Consider the following 23,148-nt stretch of genomic DNA (forward strand, 5'->3'; position numbering starts at 1 on the left):
GAATCAGCTATACATAAACAAGTAATAGTATTTTTATGACATAAAACAATTTAACAAATTATACATATTCTTATATGAATAAGAAATTACTTGCTTTTACATTACATTTGTATAGAACTTGAACATTTTTAAAATTCCTTCCTGGGTCCTTATAGTAAACTTGTTGCATAAATAGAGTAAATATTTGTAGCATATCCCCCATTTCAGAGAAAGGGAAATCGTTTCAAAGAAATTAAAGACTTTTTCAGGGATCTGTGGAATCAGTCTATTGTTTTGTAATCAGACTGTATACCATTTAGGATTTAAACAACACTACGGTAGAGTTAATCTCATGCTACAAAACTAAAAATTAAGAAGGTGAGCTCTGAAAATTAGAGTTGTCACAATTCTTCTTAAGTTATATAAGCAAGATGTAAGACAGAATAATAGATGATAGGGAGCCCATTAGAAAAATAATACTGATAATAATATAACATCAGCAACAATTATTTTTTACTGAGTGCTTATACTATGAGCCAGGTGCTGTTCTAGGTGCCTGACAGGTACTCGGTCATGAAATCCTCACAACACCCCTATGGACTTAACCCTGTTTTAAAGACAGAGGCTTTAAGTAACTTGTGGAAGGTCATAAAACACCATCTCATTTACTTTCTAGAACAGTATTTCTTAAAATATATCCATTGTCCATGGATTATTATATGGACCACCAACAGTTTCAGACTTAAAAGTGATTCCATTAAGGTATATTGCACTAATTGAAAATGTAGGTTCAATTAAACTACATTTAATTGCAAATGTAGATTTCAATTTTCATAGAAATCCCATGATGGTCTTAATAATCATGACATTTTTAAGGTCATAAAAGTTCTTTGCTGCACTACTCTGGGTGTTTTCTGTCAGCTACCATTCAGTTATCAAGGTGCATTTAATCTTTCTTACTTTATAACATTTACAGGTTGTTTATTATTATTAAATTTGCAATTGTATTATCATTGCTATGTTTTGATAGAGTACCATTTTACAAAAAGAAAAAAAAGAAAAAGATACATGGTTCCTTAGTGGTTCACCAAAGGCTGATAGTAGAGGTAAAAACAGTAACAAACACCAGAACTAAAAATAATATAACTGATTAAAAAAAGACATTTTGCAAAGTTACCCTCCTTATAGCAAAAATAATTACACTGAATACTACTGCCTAGAAGCTTATAAAAAAGAGTCTAAAATTAATAACACATATTATGACTAGAAAGAAGGAAGAATGAGCTTCTGGAAAAATTCCATTTTTAAATGACTGCAAAATGTCACATGATACAATGAGGAAGGACAATTACTATCATATGTTTTGATATAACTATATTTTACTGTATAGTTGGATAATCCAGTGGAGAAGAATCACATCTGGTCAACTGGTACATATGTAAGGGAAAAGTCAGGAGTAACTTGTTCATTTATCACTGAAAGCCCATGCATCATGAAAAGGACTTCAATGTTCTGGTTTAACTCATAATATTATGTGAATCAGAACATGGGTGTGTTGGAACAAGATGTGTTGAAATCCAAATGGATGATAGAGCACTGATTTTTTTAATGCAGCAAACAAAAAGTACATTTCAAATAAGAGGTCTTGCTTGAATGTCGATACTTAAAAACTGCTTTATTCATAGAGAACAGTTGGTATCGACATTTTATATCCTGATCTTGACATTGTCATTGTCGTTGTCCTTGTCATTACAGGAAATAACGAAAATGTTGAATAAAATTGAATCTTAACTATTAGCTTACAAATTTTCAGAAGGGAATCTGCAGAAGTGTGTAGTAAATACAACACTTTTTCTAACACTGAATTTAGAAAAGAGAGATACAGTTTTTGAATTGAGTGATGAGATCAAAATATTTCTTTAGGACACTGACACTGCTGAAAAAGACTATTTCTTTGATTGCAAAAAGCTTGCCTATTTGGCTTTCCTCTTCAATATATTCAGTATTTTATATTGCCTAAGCTTACCATTTTAGTGTCTAAATATCAAAATTTTTAATGTTGAGGGTAAGATACTAGTATTTACTGAGGTCATATTGAGGTGCAAACAGATTAATTCCTGAGAGTTTCACAGTTTACTAACATTTAATGACCTTGTTTTATCAAGGAAATATTCTGCCAAACATTAAAACATATTAAAGTTAATAGAGACTTTCAAGATTATACATTCCAATCACCTCATTTTATAAGTGAAGGAACTGAAGCCCAGAAAGGAGAAATTCATCATCTTATCACTGTAGAGAGTTAGTGCCAGAGTTACAGTTAGAGCCACGGTCTCCGAACTCATTACTCTAACTAGCACTGTTTCTAGCACATCGACCCAGCTTCACATTAATAATCGTAAACTGACCTATGAACTTGGCACCCTCATGAAAGAGCCCTCTTTAAAAGTGATGACCAAGTGCACAGAGTGGCATTTTTAAATGCCTAACTATATGGAGTATATTAAAGGGATAAATTCATGCCTTAGGATAATTGACAGTTCAGTTTCAACAAACAAGTATCAAGTTCCTACCAAGTGTAAAAAATCAGTGATGTTAGCCATGTGTGAATGTTGAGGTCAAAGACTTGCACATAATAATCTGGAACATAGGAAGTATTGATTATGGGACTGTCATATGGATTTTGGGACAGTGAGAAAGAGAAAAGAGAATTGTTACTTAGCGTTTTTCTTATTCTAAACCCTAAATTAAATTGGTTTCCCACATGTAACATGGTAAGTAAATCTTTATTAAAATCCTATTGGGAAAATGAACCGGAATGATCACATACTTATTTATTTATGAAGAGTTAAATCACAGTATTCCAGAGGGATCTCCTCTATGGACCTATAAATAAGTGAAAGGGCAGGCAGGTGGCAACTCAGCTATAAAGGGCTGGGATTTTTTACACCTCTAAAGAAAGACTTAACAACATTATATGAACCATAGCACAGTCCAGTTGATCTACTTAGGTTTGATTTAGTGGTGGTGAGATTTTTTTTGTTTAACTCACTAGATCACTGGCTTATGATAAAAGGATATAACTCAGGAACAACCAAATGGATGAGAGACAGAGGGCAAGGTACGTGGAAGGGGCTCAGAACTTCTAAGCCCTCTTCAAATGCCCTACTCTCCCAGCACCTTCACATGTTCACCAATCCAGAAGCCCTCCAAATCCCATTCATTTGAGGTTTTCTGGAGGCTTCATTGTGCAAGCGATTGATTAGCTCATTGACCACTGGTGACTGATTCAACCTCTAGCCCCTCTCCCCTCCCTGGAAATCAGCTGGTGGGACTGAAAGTTCCAACCCCCCAATCAACGTTGGTTCCCCTGGCAACCAGCCCCCTCCTTAGGTGCTTTCCAAAGGTCACCTCATTAACATAAACCCAGCTGTGGTGGAAGTGGTGATGAGATTTGACTAGAGATTTTTATTAGAGATCAGAAAGGCTTTTCTGTAGCTTTTTGCAGTAAAGCATTGGTAACAAAGATTACCTCGAGTTTTTTTAAATAAAGTCCACTCAAATTGTATTCGTCATCATCATCACTATAATTTAAAGATCATTTAAAGAATCTGCATGAAGACTTCTGATTCTGAACAAGACAGAGTAAATTCATTTCTCCCTAGACCTTCTCTTGAGCACACCTAAAAACTCCGGACAGACACAGGAAGATTCTGAACGGTGGCATGAAGAGGCAGACGGGCTAAGGACCTGCCCCTTGAACACAGAGGTGAATTTCCTGGGTTTTCTTTTTGTCTCCCTTATATCCCAGATTGGGCTCTGCCTGCAACCCGGACATACCAATGGGAGCAGACACAAAAAAGGCCCCCCCAAAGCTTGTTCCCTTTAGTTAAAGAGCCGAAATAGCGAGGCATAGCAGAATAGAAACATCTGTGATCATACTTGCCCAACTCCAGCCAAACACCAGGGGAAAAAAATCTTGCTGCCCCCTGCCTTTGGTCAGCTCCTAGGGCAGGGAGCCTGGACTTATACTCCCCTCCTCCCCAAGGGGAGCAGGCACTCCTCCCCCTCCCAATTAGAGAGTAAGAAAATAATTTCAGAAGAGATGGAGCCAGACAAAGGGATTTTTTAAACATTCTTTAGGAATATTTAATAGCCTTTAAATGTTCTTAAATATGATGATCTGGGCAGACCCCCTAGCAACTCATATGTGAAACTGACCAGAATGGATATTGGCAAAAAGTTTGATAACTGAACTACAGTGTGGAATACGGCAAGGTTTTCAGTTTAGCCTCTGGATAGCACACAAACGAAGCAAATTAGAATAGCAGCGCCAAGGCTCTGTGAATGAAATTGGGTTTTCTGGGTATACCATAATACACTCGCTAAGAGAGGTGCACCCACTTTCAATTCCTAAGCATGTTTGTTCTGATCAGTTGTTACTCATTTAACCTACAACTCTCACTGGTACTATACAATTAAATCCTTTTCAGATGTTATCTCAGAGATACTTGAGCCAGAAATCAAAGGACTGATGCAGATCATACATATGGATACGGTTATTGCTAAATATTCCGTGTGTGTGTGTGTGTGTGTGTGTGTGTATTTCCATGCGTGTTTTAAGGCCTTGGCACATTTTGTTTTTCTTTCCTTTTCTGCCTTATGTAAGTTATTTATAGGGAGTGTGCTGGTGACCATGGTCTAAGATTACATTAGCCAGAATTAAGAAGCAGGATAGAGAAAAAGCTGTAAGATTTTTTCCAATGAAAAAGTCTTTAATGATACACCATCTGTGGGTATAAGACATTTTAATTTCATAAGATCATGGAGTCTTATTAACTCTGGATTGGAAAATATGTTAAATCTTATCTATCTCAACATCGCTTTAATGTTTAAACGTTAAATGCAACTTCCCTGTTTAAGCATTTGCCTGACTTATGTTTGAACACCTTATTTTTGGGCTATTTATTATATCTCACAGCTGTTAGTGTTAGGAAAGTCTTCCATATCTGAGCTAAGGTCCTGTTTTCTGTAACTTCTGTTACTTGGGCCTACTTGTTCAATTCCTAGGTGCCATAAAGATCAAGAACAATTGTCTCAGATAACGATCTTTTTAAAACCTCTTTTTTAATTTAGTCCACTCATCCCTATTTCAACTGTTTCTCATAAAACATAGTTTAGAGTCTTTTATCTATATCTTTTTGTCCTTCCTGAATGTGCCCTAGTTTATCTTGTACCTCTTAAAGTACCACCAAATTAAACATTAGTGTGTCCTTCTTCAAGCTTTACTTTAAAATGATTGATTGTCCAAAGGTGAGAACTAGCAGCAGACACACTGAAAGTACCTCCTTTCTTTTGACCTTTTAAACTTCCTTTATCTCCATTAAACTGCTTTGTATTCCATTACCTTATCTCATCGTTTTTCTTTTCCATAGGTAGATGGTTGGCTCGCAGTGTACCAGTCAGCTAAAGTATTTTAGAATCTCAGGCAGAGGTAGCAGAGTTCTTATAAACCATCTGGTCCAACTGTGCCCTTGTCCAAATGGAGACCTCAAGGCATTAGTGCTACCATTGGAGACAGGGCATAAATTGCTTGATTCCTGGACTCATAACTCACTATATTTTTATTTGAGCTACTCTTCCATTTGCCTGACTGTTATACAAGAAGCAGTCTTATTTTTGGTATCTGTGATGAGATGTTTGTTGATTCCCACACCTAGGCCATCTCCCAAGGGTACCTGAGATCAGGGTGGTGAAGAGGCTTAAAGGGGTTGAAAATTCCCAAGATGTGTTGGTCTGTGGGAAGAGATCTTATCTGTTAATAGGAAACAGTGAAGGTGTGGAATGTGTTTGAACAGAGTCTATTTTTTGAAAAATACAAAGAAGAGACCACAGTCTCAGGAAATTGTGAAATCAGAGGGTTGGAGAATGTAATGGGGAGAGAGCAAAAGGACTTTTCTCAAAACAGCAAACAGCAGTCTCAAGTTCTCATTAAGAAGATGACTTGTTTTAGTCTGATGGTGAAAGGAGACTGCTAAGCATATGCTCTAATGTCTAGAGAATCAAACTTGAAGTCAGTAGCTCCAACTGAGCAGGTAAAGTTCCTGTTTTCTGTGTCCCCAAGTTTTCTCTACCTACTGTACATGTAATTATCGTCTCAGTTTATCATGATATATTCGTCTATCTATTCTTTTGCCTTTCATATTCCCTTACAAATTTTCTCTCTCCATAGCAGCTATGAGGCAAGGAATAAGTACAGTTGACCCTTGAACAACATGGGGGGATAGAAGCACCAACATCTCCGTGGTTGAAAATCGCATATGATTTACAGTTGGTCCTCCTTATTCACGGTTCTGAATCTGTAGATTCAACAACTGGAGATCATGTAGTGCTTTAGTATTTACTACTGAAAAAATCATGGGCCCCCATAGCACAAACCCATGTCATTCAAGGGTCAACTGTACTTCTGTGTCAATGCTGACCTAAGTAAGCCCACAACAGTTTTTTTAAATTAACTCCTCACAAGAAGCCAGTGAAGTAGGTATGATTATCCCCATTTTCCAGATAAGAAACTCAGGTTCATACATGTGAACTTTTCCAATGTCACATAACTAATAAAAGGCAGGACTCTTTTGAATATAGGCCTGTTTTATGTCAAAACCCAAAGTGTGAGAAGTAAAAAAGAACTCCAGTTTTGTCATCAGAAAAACCTGGATTCACATTCTGACTCTATTACCGACTAGCTGTGTGATCTCAGACATACCATCTCACCATTTAATCAGTTTCCCTATTGCAAAATGAAGAAATGGGGAACATTTGGCTACACCTAGGATTTCAAAGAAACCTGAAATGGCAAAGTGGCATTTCCCTTAACAGTTGGTAAATATTCATTGTTTTTCATGTGGAATCTGCCCCAAAGCCATTCTTTCCTTCTCTGCTTCACCAGGAAACTGAGTGGCTCTGCTACCCTGGGCTGTATCAAGGCAGAAACATCTCAGCCAAGTATGGGGCCTTTGGCATTACAGGAGTGAAGAAAGACCTACATCTGCTTCCGGATGATTGTTTTTATTACAGAGACATGGATTTCAGAGGATGCAACATCCATGTTTGTTTTTTGTTTATTTGTTTGCTTTTTAACATCTTTATTGGAGTATAATTGCTTTACAATGGTGTGTTCGTTTCTGCTGTATAACAAAGTGAATCAGCTCTGCATAAACATATAGCCCCATATCTCCTCCCCCATGTTTGTTTTGTGTAAACTCCCTTCACATGTGGGGTCCTGCTTGAACTTTTTGATTTATTGTTCTTGCCTTCCTTTACCTAATTTTTGCTATCATCTCTTCATCTTTCTCCATCTATTTCTGCACCTCCCTCTGCTATGGTATGAATGTTTGTGTTCCCCCAACATTCATATGTTGAAATCTAGTCCCCAAGGTATTAGAAAGCAGGCATGTGGGAGCTGATTAGGTCATGAAGGCAGAGCCCTCATGAATGGAGTTCATGCCCTTATAAAAGAGGCTCCAGGGCTTCCCTGGTGGCGCAGTGGTTGAGAGTCCGCCTGCCGATGCAGGGGACATGGGTTCATGCCCCGGTCCGGGAAGATCTCACATGCCGCGGAGCAGCTGGGCCAATGAGCCATGGCCGCTGAGCCTGCGCGTCCAGAGCCTGTGCTCCGCAATTGGAGAGGCCACAACAGTGAGAGGCCTGTGTACCACAAAAAAAAAGAGAGGCTCCAGAAACCTTCCTGCAATGTGAGGTCACAGAAAAGCAAGACTCTCACCAGACACGGTATCTCCAGGCACCATGATCTTCGCCTCCCAGCTTCCAGGACTCTGAGAATTAAATGTTTGTTGTTTATAAGCCACCAGTGTATGGTCTTCTGTTATACCAGCCCAAAAGGACTGAGACACCCTTTGACTCTCTCAATCTCACAATCATTTCTTCTTTCCTCTGACCCCCTCCCATTTTTCCCATTTTCCAGCTTTCTATAAGATGGCATTTGGGGTTTGAGTCAAGCTGCTTTCTAAGAGTATATGTGGTAAAGAACTAACCCCAAGAAAACCAAGAGTTGCAGTGGATTACTTTTACATGACTGAGTTTGGGTACTTTCTGAGTTGAATGAAAAACACATTAATTCTGGAGTTTGGAGTTCACAATTGAAAGGTGTTAGTTTGTATTGCTAAAGTAACCTGTCCTGTCATGTTCAGATAATAAGTAGAGAGAAGCCAGATACTCTGGTTTTTCCTACATACTGAATCAGCACAGCCATGGGCAGGACCAGCTAAGGGATATAAGCCCAGTGATTTGCATCTTGGAGAAAGAGGTTCTGTTTCCAATGGAATTCCCCTCATAAAAGATATGAAACTATAGCCAAACTTTTTCATAAGTATCATGATTCATCAGTGGGTATACTGCCATCTAGCATATGGGTTGTCCAAAACTTGATTTGTACATGTCTAATGTCAATGTCCAGTTATCTTAAATATGGCTACATGTTTAAATCAGTGGTTCTCAATGTGGGGTGATTTTGACCCCAAGAGACATTTTGCAATGTATAGAGACATTTTTGGTTGTCACAGCTTAGAAGCAAGGTGAAGTGTGTTGCTACTGCTGTTGAGTAGGTAAAGGCCAGGGATGCTGCTAACCATCCTAAAATGCACAGGACAGCCCATCACAACAAAGAATTATCCATCCCAAATAGCAATAAGCCAAAGTTGAGAAACTCCAGTTTAAATGCCTACTGACCTGAATACCTGCAGATTCCACTGTGTAATTGAGCCCTTGATCATCCTATAGAAACAATAATTGTCTGTGAAAAGTCTCTGTCCCTGGTGGCATTTCTAAATGCCTTGTACTACAATCAAATGTTGATTGTTGATCCAGGATTCAATCTGAAAAATATTACTAAGAAATAATTCTTACTTCAGTGGGGAAATAATTTTTTTATGGTCTTCTGGATTAATCTTTGATACTATAATTTGAGATCATTTTTGAAAACAGCCAAATCTGGCTTTAAGGTAATTCACTGTGTCTGGTGTCCTAATTATGTGTTGATTTTCTTTTTGTGCAAGCCTATTAATCTTGGCGAAGTGAAAACTAAAAATTAACATTCAAGCAGAAAGAATAAATCAAAATTGGCTGAATTAACTTTCCTGTGATTCAGGGTTTGTTAACAATTTCTCTGTTTTGTTTTAGATTTATTCATTTTATTATATCTTTTGCTTTTCTCCATTCCTTTTCCAGAGTTCCAGTATAATTACACCGTAATCTTCAGCAGTGTCTCATTACTTGCACAAAAACTCAACCCATTATTTGTAGATAATGAATTCCAGCAGGATCATTCTGATAGCCCTGCACTTCTGGAAAATCTGACTTCTTGGATCTCCCTCCTTCTGGCTCTTATACCTTCATTTCCCTTCCAAAGAAGATTCTTTGCCTCATTCATTTTCATTAGAGTTATTGGGGGAATAGCATTAATCCAGGGGTCTGTTTATGAGTTTTTCCCAGAAATGGGCAGAATAGTAGTGCAAGGAATAACATTGCAGAAGGTAGCTTTTATTTTCAGGGTCTATCCCATTTGGCAAATAATGTAACTGGCATGCTATGTGTGTCAAATTAATTTTGTTAAGTTCGTGTTTTCACTGTGTGTCTTACAAATAGTGGTCATCAGCAATGTCACAGAGGTGGGAATTGGGGTTCTTAGATTCTAATCCTGGCTCTTCCATTAAATTGATGGATACATTTGGACAACTTGATTCTTTTTCAGATTTTATTTTCCCATCTTTAAAATGGGAGGATGGGGACACAAATGTTCTATGAACGTGGCAGGGAGCAGTTGCAGAAAGATGGGGAGACAAGAGGAGAGGGAAATGAATATCTTTCCCAACATACGCTCAACTCATGCACAGATCATATGGGGAAAAGAGACATAAAAAGAATTTCATAGAAGTAGATGCCTATGTCTGTGGAGCAAATTAAATAAGAGGCTGTATGGCCTTCATTTTATTAGAACCAAAGCCCTAACATTACCTCTACCACTAGCTACTTCTCTCCTCCCTTCATTGATCCCAACAACCCTCTCCTTTGAAGATGTAATTTCACTGTGTAGATCACTAGTAGAACACGGAATGTGAAAGGAGAGAGAGAAAGAGAGAAATAAGTATAGAAAACAAAGTAAAGCAGAGAGGGGTGTGGTCAAGTGAAATCAGCTTCTTCTGACTATAGCCTGCAGCTCTCCTCAGTACTAAACCCCAAAACTCATACACATGGCACTGAAACATACCATGAAGAAAGCTGACTACAAATAATTTTTTTAAAGATGTGTTTGGGCCATTTGGCAAATGAGGGCCAGCTCTCATGGAAATTACATAGCTAGGAAGTCAGACAGCAGGAAAGGAGGGATGCATAAAAGGACAGAAAAAGAATTATAGGAGAAAAGCTCAATGGAAAAAAAGACAGGAGAAATTATTTTTTCCTAATGAGAAATGCAAAATTTTCCACCAGACAACAGTGACTCTTGGCTAAGTGGCCAATATATCACGTGAATGAAAATGCAGGGTGGGTGGGGTAGTCCAGGAAGCAGGACCTTGTATCTGCACTGTCTCTGGAGGCACCAGGTCCACCGCAGTTCTCAGTGGCACCACTGATTCACCAGTCTGCCCCTCAGGAGGTAGCAATACCCACTGCACAGAGTCTGGAAAAAGCACTGGACTATAAATGAAAATATCTACATTCCAACCCAGTTCCGCTTGCTGACCCTCCTCGATTTGTCATGGAACCTCTGAGGCCAGTGTCATCAGCTATTAAGTGACAGGGATAGACTTCTTCATGATTTCTGAGGTTCCTTCAAGCTGTAGCATTTTTACCGTTTTAATAATTATCACTCCTCACCCTTGCCAGACTGCATTTCTTAAGGAAAATACTTATCCCTCCCTCTCTCACCCCTGCTTCACTGCCCCAAACCAATTATTTAACTTGGAGAGAGAGGGTTGAACAAGATGCTCTCTTGGAGTTCCTTCCAACTCTCTAAGATCTGGGATTCTAAGACACCCAAGTTTACTCAATTCCTTAGTAATACAAAAGAACCATTATTACACCAAATCCCATCAGTTTTCATTTTAGGTGAACCCATGCACTTTTCAGAATTTTCAAACTCCATCCACGAAACAAACTGACATTTTATCAAACATTCCCAAAAGAATACCACACACCTATCCCTTTGGAGTTTATCACTGAGCAAATGATATTCGTGACAGAATGCATTTGGTTCTCAGAGATGGGATCTGTGGAGACAAGCAGTTTATTACTTTCTTTTATTAAAACTTGTAAAGGAATACCTGATTCGCCAGACTGAGATAGGAGAAAACCTGTAAGCAAGTGCTCCCCTCATCTAAATGAATTTTAAGCTGCTGTGGCACTGACTATTTGCAATCACAATGGATGACTGATAAAGAGCTGACTGGGCCTTCAAATGGTCAGCCTCCTGGAAGGAAACAATAGAAATTCTATCTCCTTAGCACACAGAAACTAAGAGCTGGCTACACAAAGAACCTCCCAGATATCCTTCCTAAGGCGTGGGACAGAAAGATGATGACTAGTGGATTTTGATGATTCAAGCTCAAAAAAAAAAACAAAAAGAAAAAGAAAAAGTCCAAATGTAAGAAGAAAAAAAAAAAAAGTCTCATCCTTTGAGGAAATAACCACTAGGAAACTTCAAAACAACTATTTCAAGAAGACAAAAAATCAACTTCCTATTTGAAATAATTTGAGGACAAAATGTACATAGTCTACATATAGTTAAAAAGAGATTTAAATATGGGATTTGGGAAAAGTTTTTATTCTGAACTAATAGAATATATATCATACACATGTCATGTGGCCTACATTTCAAACTTTTTTAAAGGCCTTCATCTAGAAAGAGAAAGAAGTTGATAAAGCAGAATAAGAGTGAGGAAAATCCTTGAACTTACTTTTTTTCTTTTCTAGAAACCACTAATAAAATAAATTATGGTCAAGAAAAAGGAAGTTTAGGGAGCTGACTCTAGGAGGGAGATAGAATTGCCTAACTTAATTGTATTTCCTTCCCCCCCCCCCGCCCCCAATCTTAAGAAGAAAAACAAAGGTCAAATAGCACAAAGCACCAACTTAGAAACAAAACATGGAGGGACAAGCTTGTTTTAAGTAAAAAACATAAATAAGCAGCACTGGTTGTCTTTTATTTTTTAATTTTTTTTCCTTTTACTAGAACACTGAAAGAAAAACAGATACTGTCAAAGTATTCCTGATTATAAAGTTCACAGATAAAAAAAAAGAAAAGGATCTCGCTTACATTTGTTTAAATTCCACAAATGTACATAAAACAGGCACAGCGTGTCAAGAATTTTCCGAAGCATAGTTTTAGGAAATAAGGATTAAATTAGAAAAAAAAAAAAATGGAGGGGGAGGGAAAGGAAGTTTGCAACATTAGCCGGAACTTGCAAGTAGAAGAGAATGAAAAGTCATGCAATCTACAGTCCTTCTATAACTTTCTCCCCCAACTGACCAGCCAGGAAACCAAATAACTAATTTGAGAAAACCTCCTGCCACCACACAGAAATCTTTTTCAACAATATTTCATACACGAGCAACCAAACTATCATTCATTCAACATACACTGAGCATTTACTGCTACTGCCCCCTGTTTTAGGTATTTGGGGGGAATATAAATGCTGAGACCCAACTCAGACCTACTGAACCTAAACCTCCAATTTTAAATCACATTTTTAATGCCCAGGGGATTCATAATAATCATCCATCTGCTGATCTTCCAGATCTGGAAACTCCTACTTTAGGAGGTACAAAAATGACTGTGACCATGCTTGATCTCAAGGAGCTCACATAAGTGATGAACAAATATATGAATTTCTCCAAAACAAGGTTAAAAGTGAAACATGATATGAGAGGAACATATTCTTTACTGTGGACATTCAGAGGAGCGAGAAATGATGGATTGTTGGGGGTTGCAAAGAGAGTGAAAGAGGATCTCACAGAAATAGGTATATTTGTGCTAGTACACTTACCATTTGAACACATAGAGAAGAAAGTGGGAAAATCTACTGTTATAACTAATAATAATAAGAGATACATCTCCAGTGTTTCTGGAAACAGAAATGGGCCCTGTCCCCGGTGCTTTATATAAATACTCTCTTAAACCTAAACCAATCAGGTAGGTCCCATTATCTCCCCATTTTGCAGATGGGGGAAATTAAAGATTAGAAAGTTTATGTGATTTGCTCGCAGTCACAGAGCTAGAGATTGAAGAGCTAAAGTTCAATCCCAGATTGATCTCATGCCAGAGCCTACATGCCTCCCAAAGAAGAATAAATAAACCCAGATGTGCAGAAGTGTCAGACACATAAGATTAAGCATCCATTGTTCCCTCTAGCTGAAGGATGGCAGAGTGGGAGGAGATTGGGTCTGTAAAGTTAAGGCGCAGCCAGGCTGAGGGGTGCTGTATTCAACACTGTGGGCACTATGCAGAAGCAAGGGGAAACCAGCGAAGGTTTCCGAGCAGAGACTGCTCTGATAAAAGCTTTATCTTAGGTTTTAGGCTGTGAATCATGAGTTATATCTTACAATCTGAAATAATAAAACTTGAAAGTTTAAAGAGTCTCACCCTGCCTTTAAACAAAAAAGTGTAGATAGGATCTAAGTGGAACTACCACCTTGTATCTGTCCAGAGGAATTCTCAGCATGCCAGGGCTTAAGGAAGATTCTATAGAATAGCCCTTAAGATAAATGCAGTGAGTGTCTGTTACCCCACAGGACAAGGACTGACTCATTCCTGGAGCTGTCCAAATCTGGCAAAAGGATAGCCCTGGGGACTCAGCATTCCCTGGGACCTGAGGTGACTCCACGGGACAGTGGATGTGCACAGGCATGACCAATTATTGGCAGAGCCCAGACCCCTGACTCCCAGTCCTGTGCTCAATTCATCAAATTAAATCATATGTGACACTGGGTGAGCCCCTTCTCCTGTCTGGATTTCCCTTTCCTCATCTGTGAAATGAGAAATCCATCTCAACAGGCCTTAGATTTCACAATTCTCAATCTTTCCCTTCCAACACTCTAGCATAAAGAATTCGCTTCCATCAGTAGCTCACTAACTGGGATTTGGGGGAGGAACAGCATCTCCCAAGAGCTTCTACAGTTTGCAAACCCCTAGCTGAGAATAAATGTGTTTCCTTATATCTAGGAAGTCTGCTAGTTCTGACCATATTACAGGATTCACAATTCTCAAATTTTGGCTACAAAGTCCTCAGTGAATTCAATCTGGCCCGGGATTATTCTTTTCAAATGCAGACTGGATCACTGATGTCCAAAGTAAGTAAGCAATACAAGGTACCATGATCATATGCAGGTATATGCAGGGAACCCCTCTATCATCAGGGAATGGACACTTTAGGATTCAAACCTGTCAGAGCCCAAAGATACTGTTATTTTGAGAGTTTTGTTTTGCTCTCAGAAGATTGTGTGTGTGTGTGTGTGTGCATTTATGAGTGAAATTCCCAAGAAGCCAAGCAAAGGCTAAAATTGTGGTGCTCTTGCGGGGAGGGAACACCTTATTCGATGTTCATAAAGATGCTCCTGTAAACTGCAACCCAATCAAAAATGAATTTCCAAAGGGGTAAGAAGATTTCCTCCTTAAGAGATTATCAATTATGTAGAAATTGTACCTATCGGAGTGGAGGTGAACAGGAAGCAGATGCAAGATTTGTTCTGCTCTCAGAAACATTGCCAGTAAAACAGAAATTAGCACATGAACTCACATATTTTTGAAAGGACTTCTTAAACTTCTTTGGCTCACCAAACCACAGCCAATAGTTCACTTCACAGAGCTACCTGTGAGTGACTATCTCCTGTCATCAATTCACTGAAAAAAAACTGAGGCATGTTAAACCTATGGCTTCATCTTCTTTGACCTCCAACCAGGAGATGGGAGTAGGAGAATGATAAATGTTAACATTAGCAGTGAAGCAAGTGTAATTACAGAACCAAAGACACTCACATTTTGAGAGTTACCTCGTGGTTATTTATTTTTATAGGAGTGAAAATAAATATGCATTCCTTTTCCAGACCTGAGAAAGGAAAACGTGCCCAAGATGTGTGACAGAACAATCAGCAGGACTACCAACCTCACATCGGAGACTCCTGGGAAGACAGTGTTACAGGGGGACCAAACTCGACCACCCACATTCTGCTCTGGGAACTAGCTTAGTATATCGTCAGCTGTCGGGTACTCACAGGCCCCTCTCTGCCTGATATTGACTGATTTCTCTAAGACCACAAAAAACTGAGCCATTCATTTAAAGGAAAGCATTTATACTTAATACATGCCTCAGCAAATGCTTCAGGAGGCACAAGCAAGTAGAAGACAAATCCTGGAAAGGATTCAGGCTTTCTCCTTATTTCTTGCCCAAGATACTAAATCTAGCAACTTAGCCAGAGCACTGGGAGTTAAGAGTTAGTTACAGTTGTGATTTCCTGAACTCTACCCAAAACTGCAAATCTGCAGAGAGCCCTACCAACTGTGAGCTCAGAGACTGTGTGGGATGAGCTGCAAAAGACATTAGAATATCAGCACCTGGTGTGTATTTTCACCACTCCAGAAATGCAGCCTGGTCCATTGGCTGGCATGACAAACCAACCCCCAAAGCTGCCACTTCTCCAACAGCTGGAGAACAGACATGGATATACTGACATAGAAAGGCAGAAGGGGGAGAAAGTGTAAGTTCAGAGCAACATGGATGAGTGAGAGTGGGAGACTGAGGAACACAGGCTAAATTCTCCCTGCCGAAGCATTCACGTAGATCTTTAAAACTGTGAATGTGGGGAAGATGTCAATATACACTGTCTGCCTCCTGGCACTAACTTCAGGCAAGTTGAATACACAAAAATAAAACCAGAAAGAGGGAGCATCTGGTGGTGAATAACTCAGTCCGATGCTTACCTCCAGAAACTGGAAGCCTTCTATCAAAGGAGAAAGAGTCAGCACTTCAGGTACTTTTAGTGAGACTGCCCACACAGATTCACCTCTTCCATGCATACCTCCTCTTTAACCTTTGATCTTCCCTTTTTGTGCTAAGTGCAGGGGAAAAGACAGAGGGATGGGTTTCGGAGCAAGTCTACTTTTAACTCTGCTGTTTTGAGACCGCTCTCTTTTAAACTTCAAAGAAAAGGTGCAGACTTGTAGGAGGGATGAGGGAGCGGAGATGGGAGAGAAACTGGATGAAGCTAGACCAGGGAATGAAACGAGAGGAGAACTTATACTAGGCCCGGCTCTACCAATGTTCAGACATTAGTGCTGAATGGGTACTTTAAACGTCTTATCAGTACAGTCCTCTTTTTGAGAGAGAAGTGGATGCCGAAAGAGCTAATGGCTTGCCCAAGTTCATCGAGTGTTGGTTACAGAGCTCGGGGCACCAGCTATGTAGGTTCACACATGAGACAGAACCGTTAAAGGAGACCCAGTCTGACTCTCTAAGGAGCAGCGCGCCGGCCAAGAGACGGGAGCCGCGGGGAGGGCTGGAGCGCATCCCAGGGCAGCGGGGGGCGTGAGGTGTGCGCTCTGGGTACCTTGATGTAGGCCCGCTGCAGGTAGTTGTAGGGCACTCGGCGCTGGAAGTCGCTGCGCACATCCTCGCTGGCGTGGTGGCGGGACGCGGGGCCCCCGAGGCGCTGGCTCTGGCAACTGCGGTAGCAGCGCGCCCGCTCAAGCAGGGCGCGGAAGAAGGGCAGCTCGGCCCCCGGGCCAGCGCCGGGGGGCACGAGCGGGCGGCGCGCGGCGCAGTGGCGGGCGCAGCGGGCGCGGATCTCCCGCAGGCGCCGGTGGCTGCGCAGCGCCGCTTCTAGGTCGCGCACGGCCACCTCGTAGTCCCCGCTGTAGTAGGCGGCCACGCCGCTGGCGTAGAGCAAGTCGAAGGGCTGCAGAGGCCCGGGCTCGGGCTCGCACTCCGGGCACAGGCCGTCCGGGGGGCCGCCCCACAGCGGCGGCGGCAGCAGTAGCCAGGGCAGCAGCAGCGGCAGCTGCGCCCAGATACGCTCCCGCATCCTCCGCCGCGGACGGGCGCCGGCCGGCCACGCTCGCAGTCGGCTCCGGGCACTTGGCGTCCAGGCCCCGTCTCCCGGCTCCGCGGGCGAGATCGCCGGCCCCGCCGCCAGCCGGTTGACCCGGGCGCCTCAGGTGACCGGCGGCGCTCGGCGGACTGAGAGGCGGAGGCCGGCTCGGACGGCCGCTCTTAAAGGGACGCCCACAGCTCACACGCTCCTCCTGCTGCCCGAGCCTCCGCGAGCCACTCGCCGGCGCTCAGCGCGCGCCCTGCAGGCTCCCGGCTGCAGCCGCCGGGAGGCCAGGGCCCTCACACACCAGTGCCAGCCAGAGAGCCAGCGCCGCTGGGGGCCAGCCCGCGGGGGGGCAGAGCCTGACGCGTGGGGTCCATTCGAGGTTGCGGAATGGACATGATTACTCCCTTTTTAGAGAGGAAGAAAAGCCGGCTTAGCGAGGATAGGACTTTCATCATTTTCTGAAATTTGTCCGTGACCTCGCAGTTTGCAGCGTCCTTCACCTTCACATGGAAGCTCTCTCTCCGGCTGTGAGGAAAACCCTAGAGGGCCCGGCCCCGTTGGGAGGCCTGAGGAGAAAAGTGATTAGTCCATGTTTATAGGACTGTGAAAAAGCGAAGGAAGGACTCAACCCTGGGCCTTTGGAATCAAAGCTTGCTTACTGCTCCTTCTCTTAGAGAAGGTCCCACCCTTGTTTCTCATCCCACTTTGTATGGGTGTGTGTCTGCGCATTGGGTCAGGGAGTAGGGACAAGGGAACAGTGAATAGTCCACCTTTCTGTGCAGAGGAGGGCGTTACAGGACCCAGAGAATTGTTGGAATGGCTGTACTTACATTCTGCCTCGGTCAGTTTACCAACGCCGTAAACTTGCACAACTGAGCCTTAGGTTCCTCATCTACTATGGCAGACAAATATCCCAACACGTCAAATGGTTTTCAGATCTAAATTCTTTTTGCAAGAGTTGAACAAAGAGGCAATTTAATAAATCCAGTACTGGGCTCCCCTGGTGGCGCAGTGGTTGAGAGTCCGCCTGCCGATGCAGGGGACACGGGTTCGTGCCCCGGTCCAGGAAGATCCCACATGCCGCAGAGCGGCTGGGCCCGTGAGCCATGGCCGCTGAGCCTGCGCGTCCGGAGCCTGTGCTCCGCAACGGGAGAGGCCACAACAGTGAGAAGCCCATGTACCACAAAAAAAAAAATAATATAATAAAATAAAATAAATCCAGTACTCCCAGGACTTAAGCAATGAGCATCAGTCTAGGACTGGGAAAGCTGACAGAAATGGGTGCCAGACTCCAAAGGACTAGCTGGAGGCTTTCCTGTTCCTCTGTTTCTCCTCCCTCTTGAATACCTTCTGATTCAAGGTGTTCTCTTCTTTCCTGTTCCTTGGCTTCACACTCTCACAAGGATTCCTGAGAGCTTATGCACTGGACCCTTGACTCCAGCCTGCCTCCTGGAAACATTGCTGTGGTCTCCTAGTGCTTGTAGCAATCTCACCCAAGTCTCCCTGGCCACTGGGATGGTGAGCAAGAGGGAAGGGCAACAGGAAAGAACACTTATCGTGTAGCTGATATGAATTCCCCAAAGAAGGTTTTTCTGTAGAATCACCACTAGGCCCAGGAGGCTGCCAGAGTTTCATGCTCATTCCTTCACTCATTTTGCTGGGTTTGACCACTCTGGCCGTAAACAGCCTTGGCTCTGTAACTCCAAGGGACCCCAAAGAATCATGCTCTTATTACTTTTCTCCACCAAACCTCACTTATTTGGCTTATTCCACTGATGGAAAAGCTTCACCTTGGAGCTATGTCCTTAATACTTTGGATGTTCAGTATTCCAGAATTTGCACTTAGGTCATCTGCCCAGACTTTTGCTCTAAGGATTTGTCTCTCTTTTCAGATAAAGACTTTGGAGGCTGGAGTTATTAATCCACTTGTGGAAGGTTTTGAAGCATATTGGCTAGAAGTCCTGCTGTGGGACTGAGGGCAAAGTGCCAGGATGCTTTGCTATGGATTATCTCTACATTCCATGACATTTCCACATCATTTAATATATGTCAATTATATTTATATCTTTGGATACCTACTCTCAAAGTAAGTATTGTGGGGGAAAGGGCTATAATATAAGGGCTAGTCTAACATCTACCATATTATAGAAATGACAGATTTTAGATTAGATTCAAAGTGCTATAGAAATGCGGAGCTTGCAAAGATGGCCTTTGGTTGAAGGATCTAAGAAACCTTAGGGGACAAATTGGCACTGGCACAGAATCAAAAGCTTACAGGTTGTAGCCATACCAAACTTTATGCTGATTACCAAACTGACATTTGCTTTCAAACCTTTTGCATGTCCTATTACCTTTTCTCCCTCTGTACAAGCCCTATCTGACTTTATAGAAAGTGTTCAATTGGCATCTCAAATGTGCTTGAAGATTGGAATCATTTGAGAAGGCAAAAATACTGATAACTGGTTCTCACTCTGAGAGATTCTGATTTAATTGGTCTGGGGTTTGGCCTGAGCATTGAGATTTTTAAATGTTCCCTAAGTGATTCTAACAGGAAGCCAAGATTGAGAACCACTGGTCTAGAGTCAATGCCATAGCCCAAAGAGTAAGTCTATGAGTCAGGGCCCAGGTGCATAGAGGATTTGTGAGTCTGAGATGTGCCATGCCTCAGATCTCCCCTCCCCAAGAAGGAAAATCTGATCTGCCTTTTAAGGCTGAGCCAGAACAAAATTCATGACCATATGGTGACAGAAGCCACACAGGGTGGAGCAACTGATTCCAGGCAATACTCTACTTAATGGTATCAATTCTGTGTTGAGAAAGTCCTCTCTCACATTTCTGAATGTCTTTCTGGGTTTACTAAGAATGCACTTCTTCTTTACCTGGGCCATTTCTTAGACAACTGGGTCCCATCTCAGAGATTATGATTCACCAAGCCTGGGGTGGAGCCCAAAAATGTGCATTTCTAACAAATTCCTTGGTGATGCTGAGGCTCTTGGTGCAAGAATCATATTTTGAGAACCGTTTCATCAACACAATTCCTCATGAACAGTGGTACTCAAACTTTGTTGTGTATTCAAAAGCTAATTTAAAAACAAACTAACAAACAAAAAAGCCCAGAGGCCCTGGCTTTGTAATTGAATCCTGTCTGGGCCTTTATGTTTTTACCAAGTTCCCCAGGGGTTTTGATACCCACCAAAGTTTGAGAACCATTGCTTTAATTAGTGACTTTTTCAGCCCAGGAGTCATTTGGCAATTGTTGGTTTTCACAACCAGGGGAGAGAGTATAATTGTACTGCAGGCATCTAATGGGTAGAGGCCAGGGGTGATGCTAACCATCCCTTGATGAACAGGACAGCCTCCCACTACAAAGAATTATCCAGCCTAATTTATCAACAGTGTACAAATTGAGGAACCCTGGGATAGAACATAGTTTGAGCACTGCAAGTCTTACTCAGTTCCCTTATTTTACAAATGAGGAAACTTAGGCCTACAGGTCACATAGATAGGCAGTGGCAGGAGTAGTATGCTTAATTTTATACACCAAAGTATAAAACATGTATGCTGAATGTCATGGAGCACTGGATGATAGTAGCTTTGAAAAATTCTTTTAAAAGAGAAAGAAAACAAAAATGCATGAAAGTAAGAAAGAAACAAATGATGATTTGAGAAAAGGAGCCATGGGAAGCATAAGATGTTGAAATTGCTGCTAAGGTGGGTATGAACTGGGAGCCTGCAATTTCACTTTTGTTCTCCATTCCTTACAAATTCAGAGAACAGCCAAAGCACAAGAGAATCCATCCAAAACCTCTAAAAGGGATTCAATCATTTCCTTTTTTTATTATCTTTGGAATGAATCTTGACAGAGGCTTGAATTTCCTTTTGACTTCTGTTTACAAGTCAACAGCATCATCATTGCACCCCTTGCTTTAGGGAACCTCCAGCAGGAATGAATTCAGAAAAGGGAAGATCTTCAAATGCTTCTTGTTTTCCCCAAATCAGCTTAGTTTTTTGGGGGTTTTGTTTTTGTTTGTTTGTTTGTTTTTTCCATAGGTGACTTCTCTCTTTCCTGCAAAATCTTTAGGGAACAATAAAAAGTGTACTCAGACTTTAGCAATAGACTCAACTGACACTTTCCATAAGCAAATCTAACACTCGTTTATTTTGATCATGTGTAACCAGGGCTCTTGCTGACTCCAAACATCTTTGATTCCCTTGAAATGAAAGGAATAATTCTCACTATGCAACAACCCAGGCTGTTTAGCTGCTGTTGATGTGGCGGCAAGGGAGCTGTTTGGAAGACTTTTTTTCTTAGTCAAATAGGGTCACCTGAAGACTTTTCTCCTCCAAATAAGTTAGTGTGAAAGGCAAGCCACCAACAATCTGTCAACATAAGAGAGAGAGAGAGAAAAGGGCCTCCCTGGAAGGAAGAGGGATTTTTTTTTAAGAAAAATTAATATTTAACTTACATTTAAAATCAAACAGGAGCTGCCACATTCCAGGACTGTCTGTTCCTTTCCAACTGCCTTAATAGCTCTGCCCCTGTGCTTACCTTAATTCCTGATTGAGCTCTAAAATTCCAAATCAAATAAAACATTTGCAAACACTCTGTCCCCACACTCTTCTCATGGAGGCATTCCAACTCCATTCCTCAGGAGACTCACATTCTAGCTGAACAAGAAAAAGAAGTGAAATAAAGAATGATAATTATTCCCCAAATAATTTAAGCTAAAAACACAATTTAGATTGAAATTCGGAGAATCCAGTGGGCCCACCCTTATCCAGTGGGCTTGGTTGGTATCATGCCAGTTCTTCTCACAAACATGTAGTCATTTGACTTGCAAGGAAGGGTCTCTCTGAGTAAGGCATTCGTACTGTAATTTTACCAGTGAGAAAGCTGAGGTTTATAAATGAAGGATGACTTACCAAAGGTTAGTTTGCAAGTTACAGGGTCAGGACTGAAGCCTATTTATTCTTTCTCCCACTGCACCTCACTGCCTCTTTCTAGGCCTTAAATATCTTCATAGCCCCTGTCAAAATTCTGCTTGGGGGCTTCCCTGGTGGCGCAGTGGTTGAGAGTCCTCCTGCCGATGCAGGGGACGCGGGTTCGTGCCCCGGTCCGGGAGGATCCCACGTGCCGCGGAGCGGCTGGGCCCCGGAGCCATGGCCTCTGAGCCTGCGCGTCCGGAGCCTGTGCTCCACATGGGAGAGGCCACAACAGTGAGAGGCCCGCGTATCGCAAAAAACAAACAAACAAACAAAAAACCCTATCAGTGAGTGGCAAGTGAAAATAAGCTCAGGGCTCCCACTGATTCTGCATTATGGTGAGTTGTATAATTATTTTATTATATAGTACAATGTAATAATAATAGAAATAAAGTGCACAATAAGTGTAATGTGCTTGAATCATCCCCAAACCATCCCCCCACCCCCCCAGGTCTATGGAAAAGTTGTCTTCCACGAAAACGGTCCCTGGTGCCGAAAAGGTTGGGGACTGCTGAGCTAGAGTCACAGAATCATAAAATTTTTCTGCAGAATAAATGTGGACAAGGTGTGTGTATCTGTGTGTAAAACCATATGTATTGGACAGAGGCTGAACATGACTGTGAACTCAACTTGATAGGTGATCTAATGCCTGTTGAAACAGTCATGACCATGAGAGTAAATAGGTTTAATTCATTCCTACATTAGAGATGTCAGATCACTGTTTGTGGATGCAAAGAAAAACCTTACCCATCAGAAATTCTGGGAGAGATGAGACTGTATGCCTGAGTGATACATCATTCTGAGGTTACCCTCATGCCTTTCCTATCTTTAAGACCCACCCTCCCATCTCCATCCTTGAATTCTTCACGTGAAACACCACATTTCAGGCTCAGCCCTGCTGTAGTAGCTGGAGGAGGTTTTCTCCCATGGCAAAGACAGCTTCACTGTTCCTCAACTGGCCTGCTCTGCCCTTGAAATCTGATTTAGAAACTGAAACCCATGTCTTCTCCTGTTTGAAGATATTTGGGTTGATAATCACTTCTCTTTTTCCAACTTCAATTTTGAAACCATTTGAAAAGACTC

At 41.7% G+C, this 23,148-nt stretch overlaps 1 protein-coding gene across 1 annotated transcript in view; it reads right to left on the reverse strand.

Moving 5' to 3' along the window:
• P3H2 (prolyl 3-hydroxylase 2) overlaps positions 1-17,303 on the reverse strand; it is a 164,450-nt gene extending 147,147 nt beyond the window's left edge. The window contains exon 1 of the mRNA XM_060099290.1: positions 16,594-17,303. Within this exon, the coding sequence (XP_059955273.1) occupies positions 16,594-17,067 (474 nt within the window). The 5' untranslated portion in view covers positions 17,068-17,303. The remainder of the gene's footprint in view (positions 1-16,593) is intronic.
• Positions 17,304-23,148: the final 5,845 nt, after the last annotated feature.

This window comes from Mesoplodon densirostris, chromosome 5 (genome assembly GCF_025265405.1).
Source record: "Mesoplodon densirostris isolate mMesDen1 chromosome 5, mMesDen1 primary haplotype, whole genome shotgun sequence".
In the NCBI taxonomy this organism is placed as follows: Eukaryota; Metazoa; Chordata; class Mammalia; order Artiodactyla; family Ziphiidae; genus Mesoplodon; species Mesoplodon densirostris.